General features: G+C 47.9%; 2 protein-coding genes and 1 long non-coding RNA gene across 4 annotated transcripts in view; 2 read left to right on the top strand and 1 right to left on the bottom strand.

Moving 5' to 3' along the window:
* Window positions 1-5,458, top strand: part of INCENP (inner centromere protein) — a 24,113-nt gene extending 18,655 nt beyond the window's left edge. The window contains exons 15-19 of the mRNA XM_006911345.3: window positions 7-155; window positions 1,744-1,822; window positions 2,005-2,112; window positions 3,334-3,484; window positions 4,958-5,458. Coding sequence (XP_006911407.1) covers window positions 7-155; window positions 1,744-1,822; window positions 2,005-2,112; window positions 3,334-3,484; window positions 4,958-5,172 — 702 coding nt within the window. The 3' untranslated portion in view covers window positions 5,173-5,458. The remainder of the gene's footprint in view (window positions 1-6; window positions 156-1,743; window positions 1,823-2,004; window positions 2,113-3,333; window positions 3,485-4,957) is intronic.
* A 12,784-nt stretch (window positions 5,459-18,242) lies between these two features.
* Window positions 18,243-20,703, bottom strand: LOC112479202. Its single transcript, XR_003046097.1, has 2 exons — window positions 19,956-20,703; window positions 18,243-19,303 (listed from the first exon to the last, which is right to left on the bottom strand). It is a non-coding gene; the product is annotated as an uncharacterized LOC112479202 (long non-coding RNA).
* Window positions 20,704-20,948: 245 nt separating this feature from the next.
* ASRGL1 (asparaginase like 1) overlaps window positions 20,949-23,806 on the top strand; it is an 18,800-nt gene continuing 15,942 nt past the window's right edge. For both annotated transcript variants that reach the window (XM_015588784.2, XM_006911216.3), the window contains exon 1: window positions 20,949-21,209. In XM_015588784.2, the coding sequence (XP_015444270.1) occupies window positions 21,122-21,209 (88 nt within the window). In that variant the 5' untranslated portion in view covers window positions 20,949-21,121. The remainder of the gene's footprint in view (window positions 21,210-23,806) is intronic.

The following is a 23,806-nucleotide window of genomic DNA, read 5'->3' as shown; positions in this document are numbered from 1 at the left end:
GAAGAGCGGCGGCACCAGGAGCTGCTGCACAAGAAGAAGGAGGAGGAGCAGGAGCGGCTGCGGAAGGCGGCCGAGGCCAAGAGGCTGGCGGAGCAGCGTGAGCAGGAGCGGCAGCTGGCGGAGCAGCGTGAGCAGGAGCGGCTGCAGGCCGAGAGGTGAGGGCCCCTCGGGCCAGGCTGAGGCACCCCCTGCACCTGCGTGCATTGTGGAGGGGACGTGGAGCCGTCCCCCGCAGGCAGCTCCCACCTTCACTCACGGGTTTGCAGACGAGCGACAGGCTCCTCCTCTCGGCTCCAGTCCCAGAGGCCCTCAGCGGGCAGAGCATCTGAATGTGGTGCATTGGCTCCTGGAGATTGAAGGGGTCATGGCGGGGTCACTTGAGATTTTCTCTTGGTTCCGCCTCTAGCCGGGTGTGCCGACCCTTGGCCTTGGGTTTGTTTTGTCCTCAGCTGACACAGGTTGCGGGGACGGGCATAGGATGAGCCAGTGTTTCTCAGCAGGAGCCCCTGTTGGCATGTGGGCATTTGGGCAGCAGTGCTTTATGGGGCGAGCAGGACCTTCAACGTCCTTGGCCCCTGCCCATTAAATGTGCCTCCCTGTGATGATGAGAAGTCGGGTCTGCCCCTCCACCCCCAACATTTCCATGGCAGGCAAGCCCTGAGGTCTTCCACCTCTCAGAGTCCTGTGCAGCAGGCAAGGCTCCCGTGTTTAGTTCTCCAAGCCTGTATCCGGGGCCTTCCATGCACTTGGTTGTGTGGCATCCTGGGGATGTCAGGGAGGACAAGCCACAGTCACTGTCGGCCAGGATAGGTGGGGTCCATGCCTGTGAGAGTAGACAAACTCGCTTGTGTATAGATGTACAGACGTAGAGAACGGTGCCCGTGTGTGTGTACAGGCAGGCGGGTGTACCCAGACTCAGGCCTAGCGACTGCCTCTCTCCTGCCTCCACCTCCTGGGAAATATCGAGCCGTCTGCAGGTGGCTGCGGGCCCATTGGAGAAGTGAGGAGTCGCGGCCAGAGGGCTGGACTGCATCGGGACCACCTCCCCTTGCTTATTGATGGACACAAAGGTGTCCCTACTCCTGTGGCAGAGTCAGAGACTAGTCTGGGAGTAGGACAGAGGGTGGGTGGCAGCTGATGTGGTTTTAGAATTGCATGTGTGCCGGGCAGTACCAGGGGTTTCCAGGGGTGACGGTCTGATGGTCATAATGGTCGGCAGCTTTGGTGGGCACCGAACTATGTGTTTTCCACACGTTTCGTTGTTTAATCCTAACTCGAAGGCCCATGTGGCATAGGAACCAGCAGCTGCACTTCCCAGAGGTGCAGAGCGGTTAAATGACTTGTTTAAGTCACGAGCTAGTAAGTGGAGGTGGCTCCAAAGCCCTGCTTCCCCCTGCTTCACACCCAGTGTCCACCCTGTGGGTCCGGACGATCGGAGGTAACTCGGATTATCTCATCTGATTCTCGCGACTCTGGAGGAAAGGTGTTGTCCCCACTGTCCCGCAGATGAGGCTGAGGCTGAGCCCTAGGTCGTGTGGAAGCCTGGGGGCCAGACGTGGGCTCCAAAGCAGAGCGCTCCCTGCACCCTCTGTGCACACAAGCGTAGCTGTGGGCTCTGAGCGGCTATGCCCATCCTGCTGCTTCTCCCATGGCGAGTGCCGATGGGCCTAGCTTCCCGGGCAGGGACGGGAAGAGGGCCAGGGCTCAGCTCCCTGCCCTGACAGGCTCTTGCTCTGTCCTCAGGGAGCTGCAGGAGAGGGAGAAGGCCCTTCGGCTCCAGAGGGAGAAGCTGCAGAGAGAACTGGAGGAGAAGAAGAAGAAGGTACGGGGGGCGGGGCGTGTGGGGCCCGCATGGGATCAGAGCTGAGCTTTGGGCTGAGGAAGGCCTGATCTAGCGGCCCCTGGGGCACAAGCTTCCTTGCCTGCCTGGCCTTGTGGGGCTGGCATGGGGGACGGGGAGCACGTACACATGGTCTCTCACGTCCGGCTGGCCTCTGGTCCCAGGAAGAGCAGCAGCGCCTGGCTGAGCAGCAGCGGCTGCAGGAGGAGCAGAAGAAAGCCACGGAGGCTGCAGCGGCCAGCAAAAGCTTGAACGTGACCGTGGATGTTCAGGTGAGGCTCAGGCACCAGAGCAGAGAGATGCCCCCAGCTCTTCTCAGGAGCTGGAGGCGTATATTAGGTCATATATTAGGACCAGAAGAAAGAGGAAGAATACAGTCAGACCCATAGTTTTTCTTACTTTTGATAACATATGTTCTTTCTTGTTCTAAAAATAGAATTTGTTGTTTAAAAAGAAACAAAACTTTATAGATGAGTACAATGTAAAAGTGCTCTCAGAAGAAAACTTTAAATCTGGTGTACATTTTTAAATATTTTTAGACATATAAACGTTGTATTCACTTACACACAGACATACCCAGAGTTTTAAATGGGCACAGGCTGTACATACTATCCTAGTCTGTTCAGGCTGCTTTCACAAACTGCCGTAGACTGGTGGCGTAAACAACCATTTATTTGAGACCGGGAAGTCCAAGGTCAAGGCGCCAGCGGATCGTCTGTTTGAGAGCCCTCTTCCTGGTTCACAGACGCCTGTCTCCTCATTGTGTCCTTACAAGGCGGAGGGAGGGAGGAAGCTCTCTGAGGTCTCTTTTCTGAGGGCGCTGATCCCATTCATGACAGCACCACCCTCACGACCTCTGCACCTCCAAACATCACATCATGGGTTAGGATCTCACGCAGGGATTTTGGGGAAACACAGACATTTACTCCATAACACACACCATTTGGCAGCTTGGTTTTTTCCCTCCCTTTTTTCCTTTCATTTCATGTATTGTCGACATCTGTCTATTTCAGCACTTGTAAATCTCTTATTTCTGACAGCTGTGCACCACTTAGCTGCCAGAATTTCTTTAACCAGCGCCTATTGATGAGCATTTAGGCTCCTTCCAGCTTAATGCTCTTACGAACGAGTGGTCGTGTGAGGAAGGGCTTTCAGTGCAGCGTGGGTCGAGATGCTGGAAAGCTGGGAGCTGCTGAACGTTCACCTGGAATGTATGTTTAAATTACAAATCAAGGGGCTCCCAGTGGAGTCCCGGGAGCTGGTCACGGCAGACACACCGACCTGAAAGTAACGTTTGCAACTCACTTTAACATGAAAAGGGAAGATTCGGAGTTGTGTATGTGGTGTGACTTTTTAAAATTAAAAAGCGACCCTGAGCCTTTTGGTTTTTCCTCTGAAGCGAGGCGGTGGGCAGAGCCCCAGCCTTCCTCGACAGTGGGAGATGCAGGGGTCGGGGCGAGGAGGAAGCTAACGGCCATGTTTATTTTTTTCAGTCCCCGGCTTGTACCTCGTATCAAATGACTCCACAAGGGCACAGGGCCCCTCCCAAGATCAACCCAGATAACTACGGGATGGATCTGAATAGCGATGACTCCACCGATGATGAGGCCCACCCCCGGAAACCCATCCCCTCCTGGGCCAGAGGTAAGCAGGGCCTGGAGCTCCCCGGAGACCTGGGTCCTCACCTGTGACTTCTGGGGCCCCGGAGGGAATGGCTCAGCTGCCGTGGATGTCGGGAGCCTGTTGTGCCCGTGGGCCGGTAGCTCGATGCATGGGCCTGAGAAGCCTACGTCGGGCCTTGGGATGCGCCCAGGGAAGGGTGGGCGCCCTGTGGCCGGTGGGCCCATCTTTGGACCAGATGATGATGTTGGACGTCCTTGTTCTCAACAGACTTATTAAATTGCGGCTGGCTCTGGGCACAATGGTGCTAGGCGTTCCAGCCTGGGTGCTAGTCCCCTCCTTGGAGTTCTGCCCAGCAGGCCAGATGAGACTTGGACCCAAATAAGTAGCATGGGGTGGGCACAGAGCTAAGAGTAGTAATGGGGCGGTAAGACTGGTACGTGGGGGTTCCAGCCAGCTGGGGAAGGCAGGAGAGCCCTGAGGGAGGGGCGGGCACTTGAGCGGGATTTGACCTTGGAGTTTACGGGGCCCGACTCCAGGCCCCAGCATTTAAACAGGAGTGTGGGTGAGCATGACTGTGCAGCCAGTGCATACTGTGGGTGCTTTACTGTATGCAAGGCCGGGGGTCAGGCCGGGGTGCAGTCTCACTCCCCAGGGGTCAGCACTCTACAGAAGACAACTTGCCCTTGGTTGTTGAACCCCACAGTAACAAGGATCAGACTGAGTCTCCTTAACTGTCAGCATCAAGTCATTTGGTAGGTGGCAGCATGCAGGGATCAGTGTGGCCAGCCAGCCAGATGACCAGGAAAGCCACCGAACCATGCTTAAACTCTCTTAAGCTCGTTCTCTCTCAGTTTTCTCATCTGTGAAATGGGCGTGATACTAGGACCCAGCTGAGAAGGGCTGTTAGCATGCAGGGGGCCTAGTGCAGAGCAAGCTGGGCCCCGCCTTCTGATCCTCTGGGTCCTCAGCCTTGTTGGCAGGGCCGTGTTTTGCCCACAGCCTCATCCCGGAGGCCCCCCTCAGTCTGCACCCTCCACTTCAGGGCCTGTGGGGTGACGAGATAAATAGTCAGCCAAGGCAATCGAGGACAGCATCATATGCTGAAGTTCTGGAGCTAGACTTGTGTCCCAACTCTGGCCCTGCCAGTTATGAGCCACGTGCCTTTGGGCAGATTCGCCATTATAAAATGGGTGAATAAAAGACCTGGCTCCCAGGTGGGTGTGGGGATAACGAGGTCGGGCCGTGAGTGCCTCACCCGTGAGCTCCTGAGCACCTGTGTTCAGGCTAAGCGTCCAAAAGATGGCAGTGGGAACATGCAGTGAGAACGATATCGGTGTTTGATGGGGGGGAGGGGCCGGTAGGGGGGACCTCAGAGGAGCTGACATGGCAGGAGGTGCCGGCCCGCTGGCGTGGAGAGGGTGACGAGGGCTCTGTCAGTGGGGTGGGGGCGTGAGGAATTCCCCCAAGGCAGCGACCGGCCCTGTGTCCCTGCAGGCACACAGCTCAGCCAGGCCATCATCCACCAGTACTACCACCCCCCGAACCTTCTCGAGCTCTTCGGAACCATCCTCCAGCTGGATTTGGAAGACATCTTCAAGAAGAGCAAGCCGCGCTACCACAAGCGCACGAGCTCTGCCGTCTGGAACTCGCCACCCCTGCAGGGCACCAGGGTCCCCGGCAGCCTCGCCTACAGCCTGAAGAAGCACTGAGGCAGCCCCTGTCTGTGTCTGTCTGTCCGTCACTCTGTCGATCTGGTGCCCTCCTGCCTGGTATTCTGTCACTGGGGGTTTGGTCGCATGTATGTCAACGTTCTCTGTGCTGCAGATGGAAGGTGGCCCGGGCTTGTTAGGAGGCTGTGCCTGGCGGGTGTCAGGGGAAGTGCCAAGCCTGCCCTGCCTGGCCCACAGGCAGCACTTTGTAAATAGATTGTTATAATTCAGCTGAATTTTATCCTCTAGTGTTTGAGAGCTAGATAAATAAAGTCTGTTCCTTCAAGCCTGCTGTGGGTGTTGTGGAGACTGGCGGCCTCGGCAGAATACCCTGGACCCGGGCCCTGCAGCTGTCTGTCTCGGGCCACCAGATGGGCTGGAGGAGCAAGGTACCGTTCCCTCTCCTGGGGTGTGCTCCGAGGTCCCCTGGGTCCCACCCCCAGAGATGCCAATGCGGTGAGTGATTCTCATGCCATCCCTGGGCAACCCTGAGGAACACTTGAGCTACTCAAGATAGCACAGGCAAAGATACTTCCTGTTTTTCTGGGGTGCTCCCTATTTGTAAAAGGAAGGCTTGTTCAATGGGAGAGACCTGGAGTGAGGTCAGGAGAACTGGGCTTTTGACACAGTTCTGCCACTTAAAGACAGTCCCTCAGTACCTCCAGGCCCCAGGCTCCACCCTTGCCATATGGATGGTGACAGTGGACGAGCTGCAAAGTAGAAAGGGGCTGATGAGAAAGATATCTCTTGAAACTACCTTCGGACCAGTGCCTGCAAGCAGTGGACACGTTTCTCCAACAAAACCAGGCAGCTGCTAATTAAATGCTTAGCTGGCTGTTCTGTATTGGTGTTGCCCAATAGCTGCCAGCTGTGTTCTAATGGTGTGATGACCGGTTCCTTAATCCTCTGCTGCTCCAACCCCTGGACGTGTCAGTGGGCCAAATCAAGCCGCAGCCAGTTTCTGTAAAGTTTTTTTGGAACCCACCCAATAGAAATGCATGCCTGTTGCCTCCAGCTGCTCTGCTGAGGGCAGTTAAGAAGCTGTAACAGAGGCCATATAGCCCACAAAGCTGAAAATATTTACTGTGACCCTTTACAGGAAAAGTTTGACTCCTGCTTTAGAACAAAATAAAGGCTAAATTCAAGAGGTTTTTTTTTTTTTTTTTTTAATGAGGAAATAGTGAACATACACAGGAAGCTGAAGGAAAAACTTAACGGTCCCTTCAAACACTGCACAATTGAAATTTGTTCCATGTGTGCTCTCACTAGAAAACTGTTGAGTCAACTGGCGATTGTGTCTTTGCTTAAAGTTACAAAGTCAAAATAGTACTTCTTGTAAGCATTTTAGGTCTCGTGTTTGAGAAAAAAGTAGTTACTCGGCAAAAAGGTAGTTCCAGTTGCTCTGCGTCTTCATCGACACTTGGTATTGTCAATATTTCTTAGCCGCCCCAACAGACGTAGAGCGAATCTCATCGTGGTTTTAAGTTCCATTTCCCTGATGGCTCATGTCGGTGAACATCTTTTCATGTGCTTATCTGCCATCTTCGAGGAAGTGTCCGTTCGGATCTTTTCATTTTTAAATTGCATCGTTTTCTTACCATTGAGTTTAGAATCTTTGTGTTACGGGTACAAATCCATCGTCAGTTATGTGCTTTGCACGCTCCTAGTCTGCGGCGTGGCTCTGCGTTCACCTAACAGTGTTTCTCGTAGAGCAGGTATGTTCATTTTGGTGAAATCCACCTTATCAATTTTATTTTTCTTTTTTGGGTTGTGCGTTTTGGTGTCATGTCTAAAATCTTTGTCTAGCCTCAATTCTTAAAGATTTTCTCCTATATTTTTTTCCTAAATGTTTTATAGTTTAACTTATTACATTTAGATTTATGATCTATTTGAAGTTAATTTTTTTTAAGTGTGTGGTCTTTTTTTTGTTTTTGGGGAGGCATATGGGTGGATGTCCCCGACTGTTGCAAGACCATTTATTGAAAAGAGTATTCTTTTTCCACTGAATTTCTTTTGTATATTCGTCAAGAATCAATTAGCCATATTAGTTTGGGTTTATTTCTGGACTTTGTATTCTCTTCCATTGATCTATGAATCTCTTTTACCACGACCACGTGGACAAGATTACCGAAGCCTTTCGCACAGGTCTTAAAAATCTAGTAATGTGATTTCTACAACTTTATTCTTTTCAAAATTATTTTGGCTTTTCTATCAATTATAGAATCAGATTATCTGTACAAAAGCCCTGCTGGGATTTGGTTGGAATTACATCAAATCTATAGATAAGTTTGGGGAGAATTCACTTATTTATGATGGCGAGTCTTCTAAACCATGAACCTGACATGTCTCTCCGTTTATTTACATCCTTGGTTTGTTTCATCAGCATTGTGTAGTTTCAGGATGCAGATCTTGTACAAGTTTTGTTAGATTTAGAGCTAAGTATTTATTTTCTTGGAGCTATTATGAGTGGTATTGTTTTTCTAATTTTGGTTTCTACTTTTCCATTGCTGGTATACAAAACTACAGTTGATTTTTGTGCGTTGGCCTTGAATCTTGTGATGCAACAAAAGCAGTACTCAGAGGAAAAGTTATAGCCCTAAAATGCCTATTAGAAAAAAACGTCTCAAATCAGTGACCCCAACTTCCACTTTAAGAAACCAGAAGAGCCCATGAAAGTATAAGCAGAAGAAGGGACATAACAAAGGTAGAGCAGAAATCAGTGACAATAGAGAGAGAAAAATAATAGAGAAAATTAAACCAAAAACTGGTTCTTCGAGAAGCTCAAAAACAATTCGTACACCTCTGTCTAGACCGATCGGGAGAAAAAGAAATGACCAGTGTCGAGAATGAGAGGTAACACCACAACAGAGTCTACAGATGTTAATATAACAAAAAGAATGTTATGCACAACTTATGGCACTAAATTTGACAATTTAGATGAATGAGCACAAATTTCCTGGAAGATACAAAATAGTTTACACAAGAAAAAAAATGAAAAACTTCAATAGTCCTATTTATGAAAGAAATTGAATTTATAGTTTAAAATCTCACAAAGAAAACTCTAGGTTTAGATCACTTTAGTGGTAAATGTCAGCACATGTTCAAGGAATAAATGATCCCAATTCTACACAACATCTCACAGGAACTTGAGGAGGAAAAAATACTTTCTCACTCCATCTATGAGACCAACATTAGACTCCCCAAACCAAAGATATTGTAAGAAAGGAGAATTAGACAATTATTCATCAAGAACAACATAAAAATTCTTAACAAAGTTTTAGCAAATCAAATCTCTAACAAGTGATCCTATATAAAAAAGGGTAATACGTGTTAGCCGAATAGAATTTATCCCAATAATGTAAAGTAGTTTTAATATTTGAAAGTCAACTAATGTAACTCACCGTATTAATACAGGAGGAAAGCCGTGTGATTAATAGATGCTGAAAGTACATTTGACAATTTAACACTAATTCATGATTAAAGCTCTAAGAGTTTAAAGGGAATTTCCTTGGTTGATATAGCACATCTATGAAAAAATCTCCAGCAAACGTGATAGGTGTCTGGATGCATTTCTCCTACTAACAGGTCCAATGCAAGGATATCCACTGTCATTGCTTTTGAACTTTTTATGGGAAGTTCTTGCTAGTGCAGTAGGGGGGGAAAAAAGGCACCGAAAAGGAGGAATTAAACCTATATTCAGAAATGACTTATAGAAAATTAGATAGTGTCTGCCAAAGGATTAGAACGTGAGTTTAGCATGGTTGCAGGATATAAGATTAATATATAAAACTCAATCGTATGTCTATATACTTGCCTTGCAGGATCAGAAATTGAAATTTAAAAACAATGCAATTTATAATGTCCAAAACTATCAATATCTTAGGAACAAATTTGATAAACGATGTGAAAGACCTGTAGGAAAAAAACTATCAAACATTGCTGAGAGAAATTACCGAAGACCTAAAAGGGACATACATAGTATTTATGGATTGGAAATAATATTCTTATGATGTCAGTTTCCTCCAGATTGATACTATAGATTTAATGCAATGCAATCTTAACTAAAGTCCAACTAGGCTTTTTTTTTTTTTTTTTTTGTAAATTTATGAAAAATCTGGTTTCGAAATTTATATTTAACTGCAAAGGACCTATAATAGCCAAAACAATTTTGAAAAATAACAAATTTGGAGGGGCAACACTACATAACTTCAAAACTTAATACAAAGCTACAGTAATTAGGGTGGTACGATGTTGATGTAAACAGACAAATGGGTTCATGGAACTATATGGAATCCGGAAATAGAACTAGGTATATATGGTCACTTGGCTTTTCACATAGGTACAAAGACAATTTAGTGTGGGAAGGATAATTTTTCAACAAATTGTCTTGAAACAATTGGATATATTAAAGAATCTCCAACACCACCATATATCAGATTTAATTCATGATGGATCATAGTCCCAAATGTAAAAGCTAAAGATATAGAACTCCTAGGGGAAAAAAAAAAGATCAAAGTCTTAGTGTCTTTATGTTTGGCACAGATTTCTTACACATGTCATAAAAAGTGTGAACTATAAAAGGAAAAGTCAATCAAAATTTAAAACTTTTTGCTCTTTAAACGTCAGTTATTCAGCACTAAAATGATTCATCTTTCACACATACTACTGATTTTCCCTAGAGAGTCAACAAAGGTGGGGTTCTGGTTCCTGCTCCTCCTTTCCAGGGAAGGGACACAAAAGATGAATGGCATAAGGAACCCCTAAATACAATTCGAGGTCACTTCTAAAGAGGATTCCCGCACACGGGTTCAAGGAACCCAGGCATCGGGGTGGAAGGACCTGGCCACAAGCACCCCACTTCCTGACGCTTTCACTCAGAATCGTCCACGCCTCCCACGTGCTTCCATAGAGCACTGTGCTCCTGGTTGAGGACAGGCAGAGGATGAGTCCAGCAGGCACGTCCGCTGCTGGGACCCTGACGGCTCAGAAGGCGTGGTCCTCCTGATGGACCAGTGAAATCGAAGATCTGTTTCTCAAGTTAGCACTCGACTTGATTTGAAATCTCTTTTGATGCACGAGATTAGAATAGGAAGTTAGTGGCGGGGGAGGTAAGTTTTCCTCTGGGCGCTGAAAACCCCTGATCTCTTTCACAGTTGTCACCATGCTACGAACCTTTCTCTCTCAACTGCCCTATGGAAACCAGCACAGCAGGCATCACTTTACGCTAAAGATGCACCCTAACCAAATTTCGTGGTTGGTTCTTTCGTATGTATTAATATGTTCCAGAAATATTTGCTGATCCTTTCTCTGTGCCAGGCTCTATGCTAAGTGAAGAGGAACTAAGCCAAACACTGCCCCTACAATGAAGGAGTTAAATTCCAGGGGGCTCCCATCCATGAACGGATTAGACATTTGTAAAATGACAACCTTGGTTTTTGCTACAAAGATGACGTGCATGGCGCCAGCAATGCTTTGCTTTGAACAGGTCACTGGGGTCTGTGATGCGGATAGATGGCATCAGCCCTCAGTGAGGAAGGGAGGGCTGGAAGCCAGGCCTTGTGACCTGCCACGTCCTATGTGAGCAGGACCAGTGAAGCTCACTAGGTACAAATAGCCCTGGGCTCCCCAAGCTCCTGAGTCCAGCTCCTAATTGCTCATCATTTGCTAAGGCTGAAAATTCAAAGCAAAATAAAGCACGAAGCTGTCCCTGTCTCTCCTGCTGGTCATTCTGGCCCTTTCCTGCTACGAAAGTAAGTATCGTTTCTAATCAGACTGGTGTCAGCCCAGGTAAGTAACCCTCTCTGAACTAGGTGACATATTCGGGGTTTGGGGGCAGGAGGGGAGGTGAACAAATCAAGATCCAAACCTTTTCTTCCACTTGGGAAACAGTCCCCCAAATGCCCAGGCCTCATTTGATCAATTCCCAATACTCTGGAACTTTTACGAAAAGTCATTGCAGGCAAATTTTAAGAGTTTTCCATCGGAAGCCTCACTCCCTGCCTAGGATCTGTGTTTCAGAAGCAGCGTGACATAATCAAATTTGGATGTGAATTATGGTTCTGCCACTTAGCAGCACTGTGACCCTGAATAAAATGCTTATCTCTTCGGGTCTCCTCTTACTGGGTTTTACAGCTACCACCAAGAGTAACTGTGACAGTGGAGTGAGATTAAGTGCGTCAAGACACCAGCTCTAAATATCAGTATCCAGTAGTTAGTTATCCAGTAGACAGCAGACATTCTCCTCCCAGGAGCTTTTAAGTGCCAGCTGAGGCCACAGCTTCTTAACTCATAGATTCAGATTCAGGGAACGTTATAGCTAGAAAGGTTTTAAGAGCATTCTCAGTTCAAGAAGAGCCATAAGAAAAACGAGTTTCCTTACATCGTTTCTATTTCTTTTTCTTCTGCTCCAGCCAATGCATGTCCAGACCTTGCTACTGAAACATCAGCCTTCCTTCTCAGCAACAGATTCTTGTACAATTTCAATCTTTGGAAATTTAATGCACCTGTAGAAGCCATTCTGGCCATAACAGAAGTGAAGACGTGCATAGATACGATCTCCTTTTGGGGGCAGACTCCAAATCAAAGCTGTTACGGTAATTTCTTTCTTCTTTTTGCAGAGGCTTCTGCTCAGAGTCACAGCCAGGAGGGAGGTCGGCGTGCTGTTCTGTGGGGGCACAGGATGGGGAGGCAGCGGCCAGGCTGCTTCCCTCAGGGCGGATGGGACAGCACACCTGCTGAGCTATACTAAGGCTACGCAGAGTGTCTGGGGATGTTTTTTCTTCTTAAGTCACCTTCCTGGGTACCAGGTTCCCCAAGTGTCCTCGAAGGACAATCTTAAGTCACCTTCCTGGGTACCAGGTTCCCCAAGTGTCCTGAGGCGAAGGACAACCAGCACTGCATTGCTGTTGAAGGGCCCAAGACGCTGCCTCCCTGACTAGAAGCTTTCCGGAGGCCAAGGTCCCCTTGCCCAGGGACAGGTCACTGGGGAATTCCATGGGGAGTGTAGAGAGACAGCGGGAGGGAGGGAACTAGCCCCTGCCCTCTGGCAGGGCAGAAGGGCTGGCTGGGATCTCCGGCAGCTTCTGCAGAGCCGAGGCCCTCGCCCTGCACCTCTGCCCCCACCTCTCCACGCCTCACCTCTCACAGCCACTGTACAGAGACCCCTCCTCTCCTGCCCCCTGCAGCCTCATGCGATGCTGAAACACTTAAATTATGTCTTTATGAAGAAATCAGATACTTAAAGGTGTCTGTCAGCTTGTCTACCACGAGAACCAAGTCAGATTTTATGCACATTTTCATAGTAGCTGGATCCTCGGTGTGTAGAAGTTCATGTGCCATCAAGTTGAATTTCCACACCTGGAGGCTGTGAATCTCCTGAAAACAGGACATCCCGAGTCCCCTCCCACCCCTGTCCTGGTCTCTCAACCCCTGTACCTGTCATGTCTGGTGGGAGACTCAGCCCCAGTGGGAGCTGAATCGTCCTGGAAAGCACCCAGGGGTCCTCCTGGGTGAGGGGACAGCCCAGGAAGGAATGGGACCCGCTGTGCTTTGAGCTCAAAACAAAAACGACGGATGTGTCTCAACACGACGGTGTCGTTGGATGGCCTCCTGCCTCGTGTCTCGTCCCTCTCTGATCCATTTGGGGCCTGGACGCTTCGATTCATCCAACAGAATTAACTGAGCTCTTTCCTCGGGCCAGTCCCAGTACTGGGTCCTGAGGATACAGAGATGAACGGAACAGACCTGATCTCTGGACTAATATGACGTATGCTTCTCGAATCTCTTCTGAGCATCCCCCTTCTCTAGAACCTATAAAGCCACCTCCCTCCAACCCCCAATTCATCAAACTCAGATACCTTCACCCAGACCACCATACACCATGGACCACACATGACCACACCGTCCACGTCCTCCAGCCCCTCAGGCGCGCTTCCAGTCCGTGGCCCCCCACTTGCTCTGCCCATGCTTATCCCGCTCACTCACCTGAAACTCCCTCACTCCTCAGCTGCCACAGACACTCCTCTTCCAGCGACCTTGACGGTATTGGCACATAATAGTGAGTAGGCGTCTCAGAGTCGGCCAGCCAGAGTTCACATCCGGCCCAGACAAGCTGTGGGACGTTGGCACATGATTTCATTTCTCCGGGCCTCAGTTTCCTCACCTCTAAAATAGAGAAGATTATAACAAAATCTACCCCAGAGCAACTGTGACGATATGATGCGTTACAGGCTGAATCGTGTCCCCAGAAAAAGATGGCATCCTAACCGCCCAGCACTTCAGAATGTGACCTTGACTGGAGTCTTTGCAAAGGTAATCAAGTTACAATGAGGTCATGAGGGTGCAGGGCCCTAATCCATAGGCCTGGTGTCCTCACAAAGGCAGGAAATGTTGGACACGCACACACCGGAAGAAGCCGCAGGAAGGAGAAAGCAGAGATTGGAGTGATGCCTCGGAAACCGAGGAGAAAAGACTCTGGAAATGGAGGCCGTTGGGTATGGAATTGCGGGTTTCCGGATACTCAGAAGAGGGGACGGAGGGTGTCGTGGGCACCAGGTGGGCATGCCCCATGTACTCATGGACTCCTTACCCTTAAGGAAGTAGTTCGGTTGAATAAATGCCAAAGCAGGGCTTATAAAGTGTGGAGTTCGAGGTAAGGGTCCCCCTCGCTCCGATCTACAGGCAGTTCTGCCAAGAAGTATAGTGAACGGGGACGAAGAGATAGTGTTTGCCCCCTCAGCGGAAGTTGCCAGAGACCTGGTCGTCAGCATGGCAGTCCCCGCCCCCCCCCAGCCCCGCCTTTTAAGTTTCACCTCCTCGATCCTGTCTCCACCCTAATACAAACTTCCATTGTCCTCATGGAGAGAGACTTGGATGAGATCTCCTGTTTCTGGAGCAGGACAGACACTTGGTGACCCTCCTCCATCCTCAACTAGAGACACCTGTGTCTTCCTCGTCCCTCCCCTCCCGTCTGCTGCCCCATCTCTGGCCTCCGGAACCCACATGTTTGCTCTAAAGCTAAGTAATCACATCTCTTCCCTCCTAGTTCTGAATCATGTGAGGAAATAGACATGGGAGTGGTTAAACCGCTGTCAGAATTGTCGGCTCCAGAAAGCTGACTTCTAGGCCAAAACGAATTTTCCAAAAGATGTCTCTACAGCTGACAATTAGACGCCAGGATTACCTCCCAGAGAAGGAAGGCACAGAGAGGTGAAAAGATTTAACTCGCAGGCAGGCCGGCTCCCGAGAGAGCCGAGGCGGGGCACAGCTTCAAGTGCCTGATTTCCCGGTGGGTCCCGGAAGGGCGTCCACCTGCTGAGAAGGTGAGGCCCCCTCCTCCCCTACCGACAGGTGAAGAGTGGGTGATAAAGCGGCCCGCTGTCAACAATGAAGGTACCATAACGGCCATCGCAATTACGTTTACAATTGCCAAGAGCTGTAAAGAGCCGGGATAACCATGATAGCTATATATATGCACTGACGAAGAATGGTGTCCAGGATGCGTTACCGAGAAGAGGGGCGTGATCTTACTTGCATCAGAGTGACCGCCAGTGGCCGACAGTCGCAAGTCCTCCGCCAGCCCATTCTTAAGGGCACAGCGTCCCCTTGTGGCCAGAGCTCTGTAACTGCGTCCCGCTCTTACTTGCATCAGAGTGACCGCCAGTGGCCGACATACAGTCGCAAGTCCTCCGCCAGCCCATCCTTAAGGGCACAGCGTCCCCTTGTGGCCAGAGCGCTGTAACTGCGTCCCGTGCCTCGACTGGAGGGGACGGCTGAGGCTGCCGCGGAGGACACCCGTCTGCCTGCTTAATTTCTTCTTACTCTCCCGGCAAGGACAGCGAGAGATGATACTGCTCTGAGAGAAGTCTCTTCAGCCTAGTCTATAAAGTCCCAGCCAAAGGACTGTCTCATTTATCCCGTCAGAAAAGAGCTGAGATTCGAACACCGCTATCCCCATGCTCATCAGTCACAGCACAGACGTTACTGAGAAGCTGCTTGGCAAAAAGCCTGTCGCCAGGTGGGTTCCAGAAACAACCTCTGCCCAGGAGAACCCACCGTCTAGGATGAGAAGAAGGATAGCTAGATAAATAGATAAAAAGACATAGTGATACATTAATAGGACAAACAGGATTTTCGTTTGTTTGTTTGTTTACATCTTTGTTCTTTCTAACGGAATTATTTAAGTGATTTAACATATTGGAATGCAGGAAAATGCTAAATCATTGAGGACAGAGAGAGAACAGGACTGGGAGGTAGGACAAATGTCTTCATCTTACAAAGTGGGAAGGCAAGACAGACATATCGTTTCTGGTTGCTAGAACTAGAAATAAAAAGAAACTATATGGCTTAAATTTACAAACGTAACCGAGAAACTAAAAAGAGAGAAACAACGCAATTGGGAAGAATAAAGCAGAAAAGGCAAAGAGGCAGTAAATAAGCTCGATCTGAAGTTGGGGAAGCAGGAAATCAATAAGTCATGACTAATACTGTTCAATTATTGTTGAACAATTAAGTTGTCGTACTTGTTTATTAGTGAGAGATATGGAACAAACACCCAGAAGATACAGCAAAAAATGTTTAAATGGTTGCCTCTGGCAGCAATGCCAGGTGAGGGTGGAGGGAACCGAAGACTGTTGTCTTTGAAAATATAGGAAGACGCCATGAGCCTAGGAATACAGGTGGCCTCTAGAAGCCGGAAAAGGCAAGGAAACGGATTCTTTTCTAGAGCTTCCAGAAGGAACACAACTCTGCGGCTTGTTTTGGTCTTCTGACCTCTAGAATTGTTAAGGTAATAGGTCTGTGTTATTTTAACCCACTGAATTTATAGTAATTTGTCCCAGCAGCAATAAGGAACGAAGTGATTGATCCTGAGTGGGGTAGCAAAAGGAAGGCCTCGCAGAGGGATTCGTTTAAATTGGGCCTTAAACTAGAGAGACAAGGTAAGCCAGGAGTGAATGGAGTTCCCAGTGGTGACGTATGTTCAATTACTTGTCGGTAGGATGAGAAGGCGAGGAATTCTCTATCCACAGGGTCAATCTCAGTTTGCCTGGGTCAATCCCAGTGTATACCTGGGTGCAATTTTTTAGAGTGTTTCCTTTTACCCCTGAGTGTGCTGGTTTGGACGACAAATTATACAGTCACACACAACACACACACACACCCCAATGCCTTTATCTCTGCCGAGTCTCCCACCGGAAATGGTTCCTTCTTCTCTCCCAAGTCTAATCCTTGTTTCTTTCACACCACATTCAAGACCCATCTACTCCAAGTTGTCTGTGCTGAACCACGGTCTCAAGTTCCTTTCCCTTCTCTGAAATCCACTAATACTCAATTTATGCCACAAAAATCTCACCTTTGTGTTGCTTTAAAAAAACAAACAAACAAACAAACAAAAACTGTAGCTTTCCTCCATGGGATTGTGAATATTTGTCATTTGTGGCCACCCAACATCTCTTCAACACTCTCCCTATGCTTTGGTGCCATTTCTAAGTGATGAACCCTGCCCTCCCACAGTAGAAACTCCATCTGCGTGTCCATACTTCCTTGCAGCGAAGGTGGAGCATGTGACAAGGGTTCCACCAATCCGATGCCTCCACGTGAGGCCTGGATTCAGAAGTGGATAAGGAGAGGAGGTGGCAGAGGAGAGTGATCTTCCAGTGAGCACAGCAGCAAAGGTACCTGATGGGCAGAGGAAGCGGGGCTGGACAGACAGTCATCTTTATGTTTAAAGATGTTTGCAGGTACCTAGTGGACATAGTGAAGGCATAGTCTCTAGAGGCTAAAGTGAGCCCCATTGCATGGTGGGATTTTACTCCCGTCTGTGTGGATTCAGAGCAACCCAGAGATCCTTAATATTCTCTGATAAATCCTGTCCCACCTTCATCTAGCCAGATGGGTTTTGTTGAATGCAACCAGAAACTTTGACTATTCCATTGGTCTTGTCACCACAGCTGGTTGATAATATCCCTACAGTGAATTTGGATCCTTGAAATCTTTTCTGCTCCTCTACGCACCTTCCCAGCACAGACTGTACGTCTGTGTCAAGTTACACCGAGTGGAATTAGAAAAATGTATTCAGAAGAGACTGTGGCGCTATGGAGCCTGCAGTGTTCCAGGCTCCGTGCCAGGCACAGGGACAAACAGTGAACAAAACAGCCCGATGGGAGATGACCCCTGGACCCCAGCTGAATTTCAATAAGGCAGTAAAACTTTTGGCTGGTTGCCTGTGCACTTTTTCCACTGTTCCCAAAACGGGTGCCAAGCAGGGTGCCTCATTGTCCCTAGAAACACGACTAAGTAGGCTGTCATCTCAAGAATTTACCCAGCCTGCCTTGCAGAGTTGCCTGATTCCAGTAAGTGTTATGCAATTTACTTGCTTTCTGAAATGGCCTAACATTTTAGATGCTTATTTACTTGCCGTTTCCTTTCCGAATTGGGCAATGTGCATCTATGTGGATGGATATTATGCACAGAGCACTTCTTAAAGGAACTGATGTTTGCAATCCTGTCCAGGGCTTTAACACAGATATAGACTCCATTTAAAACTCGTGGTTCTGAAACTATTTTAGAAACAATTCTCGTATTTTTTGTGAATTATCGTTAGGCGGAAAGTTATAATTCATCGATTCTTCCGTAGCAGAACTTATTTTCCGCCTCCACTTTGCAACACGCATCATAACCTTTGACCTGAAAAATCCACGACTTAGTCATTAGAGAAGTGGATTTTTTCTGAGAGAATTAATAAAAAATGCATTTTTGTATTGCATTTGGGCTATTGGGCCTTCAGGATAGGAGAGGTGCCTCCTCCCTGCAGCTCCACTCCAGACTTTGGGCTCTGCCCCCTGGACTCCATCCTCCCCTAGGAGAAGTAGGCTGCCCAAGGTCCCCAGGCATGGACCTTTTATGTACAAAGATGTTTCCGGAAGCATTATTTCTAATAGTAATGGAAAACATTTAATGGCATGGACATGCTCACAAATAATGCTACCTGAGTGAAAAAGTAAGAAACACAGCATCCTGGGAGAAAGGATCTCGAGAAATGTACCCCCAAATTTTAACTCTGAATATCTGAGTGGCAGAATTACAGCCGTTTTTATTGTGTTCTTCACACTTTGCCATGACAAAAATATACCCCTTTACCTGAAAATGTATTCTTGCATCCAGTTTAGAATTCCCAGCATTGATTCATCTGGAGAGGGAGCTTTTCTTATGCAAATAAAACGGTACATTCCCTTATGCAGATGTAGAGAGTTGAATTACAATTACTATCTATTGGTGTCTGCAGCACCCCCAAACCTCAGCCCAACTCTTGCCTAAGCTGAAGCCCCCTATGGCCCATTGTTTATTCAACAAACATTTGGAGCAGTTACAGTGCCAGACTCTGTGCCAGGCTCAGGGCACAAAGCGGTGAACACAACAGCCCCGATGGTGCCCTCCTGGGGCTGTTACCACCTCTCCAGCCACAGCCCCGAAGAGGCACTCTGCCAGGAAACAATTTCTGGGCGCCTCTATGTGAAATCTAGTGTTCGTTTTCTTCCATGGCAACAAGTCATGTTCCCGACCAGCTCACAAATACCCAGATTGCTTTGGTTCTGTTTCCCCCAAGAGCTGTTGCCCAGACTGCTGGGGATTCGCTTTTTCGAGTTTCCAAATCACTGACTCTTCATCCAAGAAACACTCACGAAAACCTTTAGAGAGCCAGGCACTGTTCTGGCCTCGTGTTACAAATAACACTGGCAAGGCTCCTGCTCATAAAATGCTCATGGCTTAGTCTGTAGACAGAAGAGCCCAAGGACCACAATCAGCCCTGGGAACTTCCGGAGAAAACCTGTGGGCGGGAACTTAGCTGATGGACACCTTTTTGGAATAGTTGCCTCTTTGTCGAGAACCGCCATCGATGCTGCCATATTACTTCAGAGGCTAGTTTTCATCATCACCAACCTACAGCGAGCGGTCTCCCACCCCTTCTCCACGGTTTCGCTTTCTGTGGTTTCTGTTACCTCTGGTCAACCACGGTCTAAATGGGTAATTCCAGAAATAAACAATTCGTAAGTTTTAAATCGCATGCCGTTCTGAGGAGCGTGATGAAATCACATGCCATCCCTCTCCATCCTGCCCAGGATGTGGATCACCCCTTTGTCCAGATATTTTGATATTTTGAGAAAGAGAGAGAGAGAGAAAGAGACGAGGTTCACATAACTTTTATTACAACATATTGTTATATAATTGTTCTATTTTATTATTCGTTATTTTGGTTGATCTTGCGCCTAATTTACAAATTAACTTTAGCATAGGTATGATAGGAAAAAACATAGTATATATAGGGTTCAATACTATCCATGGTTTCAGGTATCCTTTGGGGCTCTTGGGATGTACCACCCACCCCCCCACCCCGCCCCGCCAGGAAAAGGAGGGACTATTGTGCTGCAAGTTCCCCCAAGCCCGTCCACACAGAGGGACCTAATTAAGCATTCTAACACTGGGGCTTAAGAAACAAAAGCAGCTCATTCATTATTCATTTGGACACTTGGCTGAAAGAAAAGGAAAACTAAAAACGGCATAGATTTCCCAACATCCCGGTCCCTATTCTGGATCCCTTGAAGAAGACTGTCATCAGCTTCAGGTTGGATGAGTTTACAAAGGACAGTGGCTCCTCCGAGACAACTGGTTCTCAAGGGTGGCCCTGGCCAAGCCACAGCAGCACCCCAGAGGTGCAAATTCTTGCCCCCCGCAAAACTCACTGAATCAGAAATGCTGGGGGTGGGGCACAGAAATTCATATTTTACCTCCAGATGATTCTGGTGCTGGGTAAGATCTGAGACCGGCTGTCTTAGACCACAGCTCAGTGGTAGGGTCTTCCCGCTTCCCACCACTGGTAGAGGCCCGGTCAGGTGAGGGGTGAGGGGTGAGGGCCACCATCCCCCAGTGCGGTCTAATGTCAACGGTGCAGCCCCAGAGCACAACCCAGGACATCTCTCGTGAAGTTCCCCCGCTCATCTCTCAGAGCACAAGCGGTTGCTCATCTGTCTCTCTTTCAAGGCGGATACAGCAGAAGAGAAGGAGATCCACATGGCTCAGTGCCTGTTTCCTTCTAAGACCCCTCGAGGCTATTACTGACTCAGCCAGTTTATCTTCTTGGGAAGGCCGGTTTAATAAATCATTACATTCTCTTAACTGGGTCTTGCTGACCTGTACAAACGGATACTTTGATTTCTGCCAGATTTGGAGCCAAACATACTCACTCACTATCTAAACAGTTGAAATTCCATCTCAGGGGAGGTAAAACGTCCACAATAAGTCCTCACTTAACATCCTCACTGCGACTTTACGTGAAACGATGTAAAACAACACCAATTTCACCATGAGTTAATTGTCCTAAACAAGAGTTAAGTTCCCACAGTGTATTTCTGGTCACGAAAACATCACCAACGTTCTACATAAAGACCCAAAACACTTCTAATACTGAACATTGAAATAAATGCGAGCTATACACACATTTAAAGAACATGAATAAAAACAAGTACGATAATTATTTTCCAATCAGCTGATTCCAGTTCGCAGTCTCAGGTGGCGGGGCGGGGGCGGAGCCTCTCCCAGTAGCTCAGGGCCAAAGGCAGGGCACCCCTGGATGGACACCCTTCCAGCACAGGGCTGCTCACACCCACGCCCACACTCGCTCAGGCTGGGACAGTTGAGACACACCATTTAATCTCATACACGTACGTCTTTGGGACGTGGGGGGAACCAGAGACCTGGAAAGAACCTGCCCACTCCACACAGACAGTGAGCTTGGCCAGGAATCGATTATTTTTTATTTTTATTTTTTTTGCTCATCAACATTATAATGAAATGAAGTTGAACTAAAGGACATCAGGGACCCTGGAGGAGGAGTTGGCCTTCGGTACTGAAAACCAGAGCATCAGGTCAAGGATTTACTCCTGGCTCTGCCTCTATGTCCTGCCCACCCACCTTTCACCACGGAGCAGCCCAGGGATGTGCTGGTGACAAATTCACCCCTTTGAGGAACATAAAGTCAGAACGTGAGTGTTTGCGAGTTACTCTGCTCTAGGAATGACTTTGAAATCTGCTGCAATTTTGAAGAAGAGCTTTTATTCTTAATCTTTGACAGCAGCAAATTCCTCTTGATATAGCTCTAAGCAGAGCTGCTCTGCCTTGTGCATGCATTTCCTACGGTGGTTCTCAAACTTCTCCACCAAGGAACTCCAACCGTTGCAAGAGAGGAGCCAGTTACTCCTCTTCCCTGAGGGAATGGAGATGAGGGAATAAGAAATATAATAATAGTATAACAATAGCAAGCCTGTATTAAGCATTTACTATGTACCAAATCGATGCTAAGGGCTTTACAAACGTTTTCTCGTTGACTTCCCACAATGAACTTGGTTTCACGGACTGCTTGCTACAGAAGTTGTAGTTCACAGTTCTATTTTTTGCATAAGACCTGGCCATTGTCCCTTTGTATTTTCAATCTCTCAGGAGGGAATCAGCCCCTGTGCTGTCTGTATCTTAAATTGAGGAGGGGAGGGGAGAGTGGTATTTGTCGGACAAAGTGAAAGGTTATCTTCGACATTGGCTCATCCAAGCAATAAAAAGTTTAAAATAAATTAATAATGGAAATAAAATTACAACTCCAAAAGTCGACATTACGTAGTAGAATAATATATCATTTGGTTCATGCCGCTAACCTAGTATCTTACAGTTGTCTCACAGGACAGAATTTTGAACTCCTTCTATTGGAAGGACATTGTCGTCATGGGAGTCTGGGGCAGCCCCAGGGGAATACAGGTGGTTGGTCCAGTCATCTAGGGGGTCGGGCCTTAGGTGACTGCTCTGGGGCAGGGAGGAGGAAAAGGGACAATAAAAATAATGACCTGAACAGACATTTCTCCTAAGAACACAGACAAATGGCCCACAGATATATGAAAAGATGCTCACCTCGATAGTTATTAGGAAAATGCAAATCAAAACCGCAAGGAGATACCACCTCGCACCTGTTAAAATAGCTATTATCAACAGGACAAATAATAATAAGCGTTGAAGAGATTGTGGGGAAAAAATAACCTTCATACACTGCTGATAGAAATGTAAATTGGTACAACCACTACGGAAAACAGTATGGAGGTTTCCTCAAAAATTTAAGAATAGAATTACTATATGACCCAGCAATCTCTCTTCTAACTACCCAAAAAATTTGAAAACATTTATTCGTAAAGATATATGCGCTTCCGTGTTCATTCCAGCACTATTCACAGTGGCCAAGACATGGAAACAACCAAAGGGTCCTTCAACAAATAACTGGATAAAGGAGATGTGGTACGTATAAAGAATTGAGGACTTTTTGGACTTTACAAAATGGATTCCACAGGAGCTACGAGAATAATGTCAACTGACACATAAAGGGACCAAACGTAAGGTGAGACTGGAACACCCAAAACCACAGAAACGTCAGCCACAACTGCCCTGGATAAGCCCCCAAATGCAGAGGCCAATAAGCATAAGGAGCCCACTTTATGAGGTCCACATAAGCCGAACACCTCAGACAGATGATGCTCAAGCTTGACCTGAGAGCATCACCGACAGCGTATTGAGAGCCGAAGCCCCTGACCTTCTGTCCAGCCTAGCCACTGGCTTGGGACCCCTGTGCATCTATCTGCAACAGCGGTCAGTGGAGCTCTCTCTGGAGACGCTAAGGACTTTCATCCCTCTGCTCTGTCACATAAGGCTCTGTCCTTGTGCGTCAACCTGCGTGGGTACCTGACTGGTTTATCTGAGAAGGTTCCACTGAGCAAACCTGGCATTGTGGAAAGACACAAACACATTCGAGGGTGTTACTTCTGCAGCCGCTTTCCTTGCTCAGGACACACACTAAGTGAAGTAAGCTACTGAAAAAGTCAAGAACCGTATGATTTCACTCATATGTGGGATATACAACCAAAAGCGAACGAACAAGACAAACGAAAACTCATAGACACAGACAGCAAGCAGTTTAGTGGTCACCGGAAGGAACGATGGGGAGAGGGGAGTAGGAAAGAGTAAAAAGGGGGGGGGGTTCAAATGTGTCCATGGAAGATTTGACTTTGGGTGGTGACCACATGATGCAATATACAGATGATGTACTATAGAACGATACACTTGAAACCTATCTCATTTTATTAACCAATGTCACCCTGATAAATTTTTTAAAATAAGGGCACTTGGCACTCGTGGTTGAAGGAATTCAGAGCTGGGCTCCCCAGGCTCACAGCAGGCAGTGAGCTGAGGGCTTCAGACTCTTGTGTGTCCCAGGCACGGAACCATCTGTTCTTTACACAACGCTAAGGGAAAAAAAAAAAGTCAAAGGAAGAGATCTGACTTTAAAAGAATAACTAGCAAGTCTGTGAAATATCTCTTGGGCAGAGGAAGGATTTTAGTGCGTGCGGCTTTGCTTTCGGTTACAAGACCTGCGCGCATCCCTTCCACGCATCTTGCCAGCAACACCAACACCACCTCGCCCTCATCCTCAGGAGAAGGAGGAGGAGGTTCCCGGCCTCCCACTAGCAAGCTCGCGTGGGTGGGAGGCCAGCCTTGGCCGGGTTCTGGGGACCAGACCGCGGGCGGCGGGGGTGGCAGCGGGAGCGCA

The sequence above is a fragment of the Pteropus alecto genome, unplaced genomic scaffold (assembly GCF_000325575.1).
Source record: "Pteropus alecto unplaced genomic scaffold, ASM32557v1 scaffold43, whole genome shotgun sequence".
NCBI lineage: Eukaryota > Metazoa > Chordata > Mammalia > Chiroptera > Pteropodidae > Pteropus > Pteropus alecto.
The sequence above is the reverse complement of the archived record's forward strand: the minus strand, read 5'-3'. Positions and strand labels throughout refer to the sequence as shown.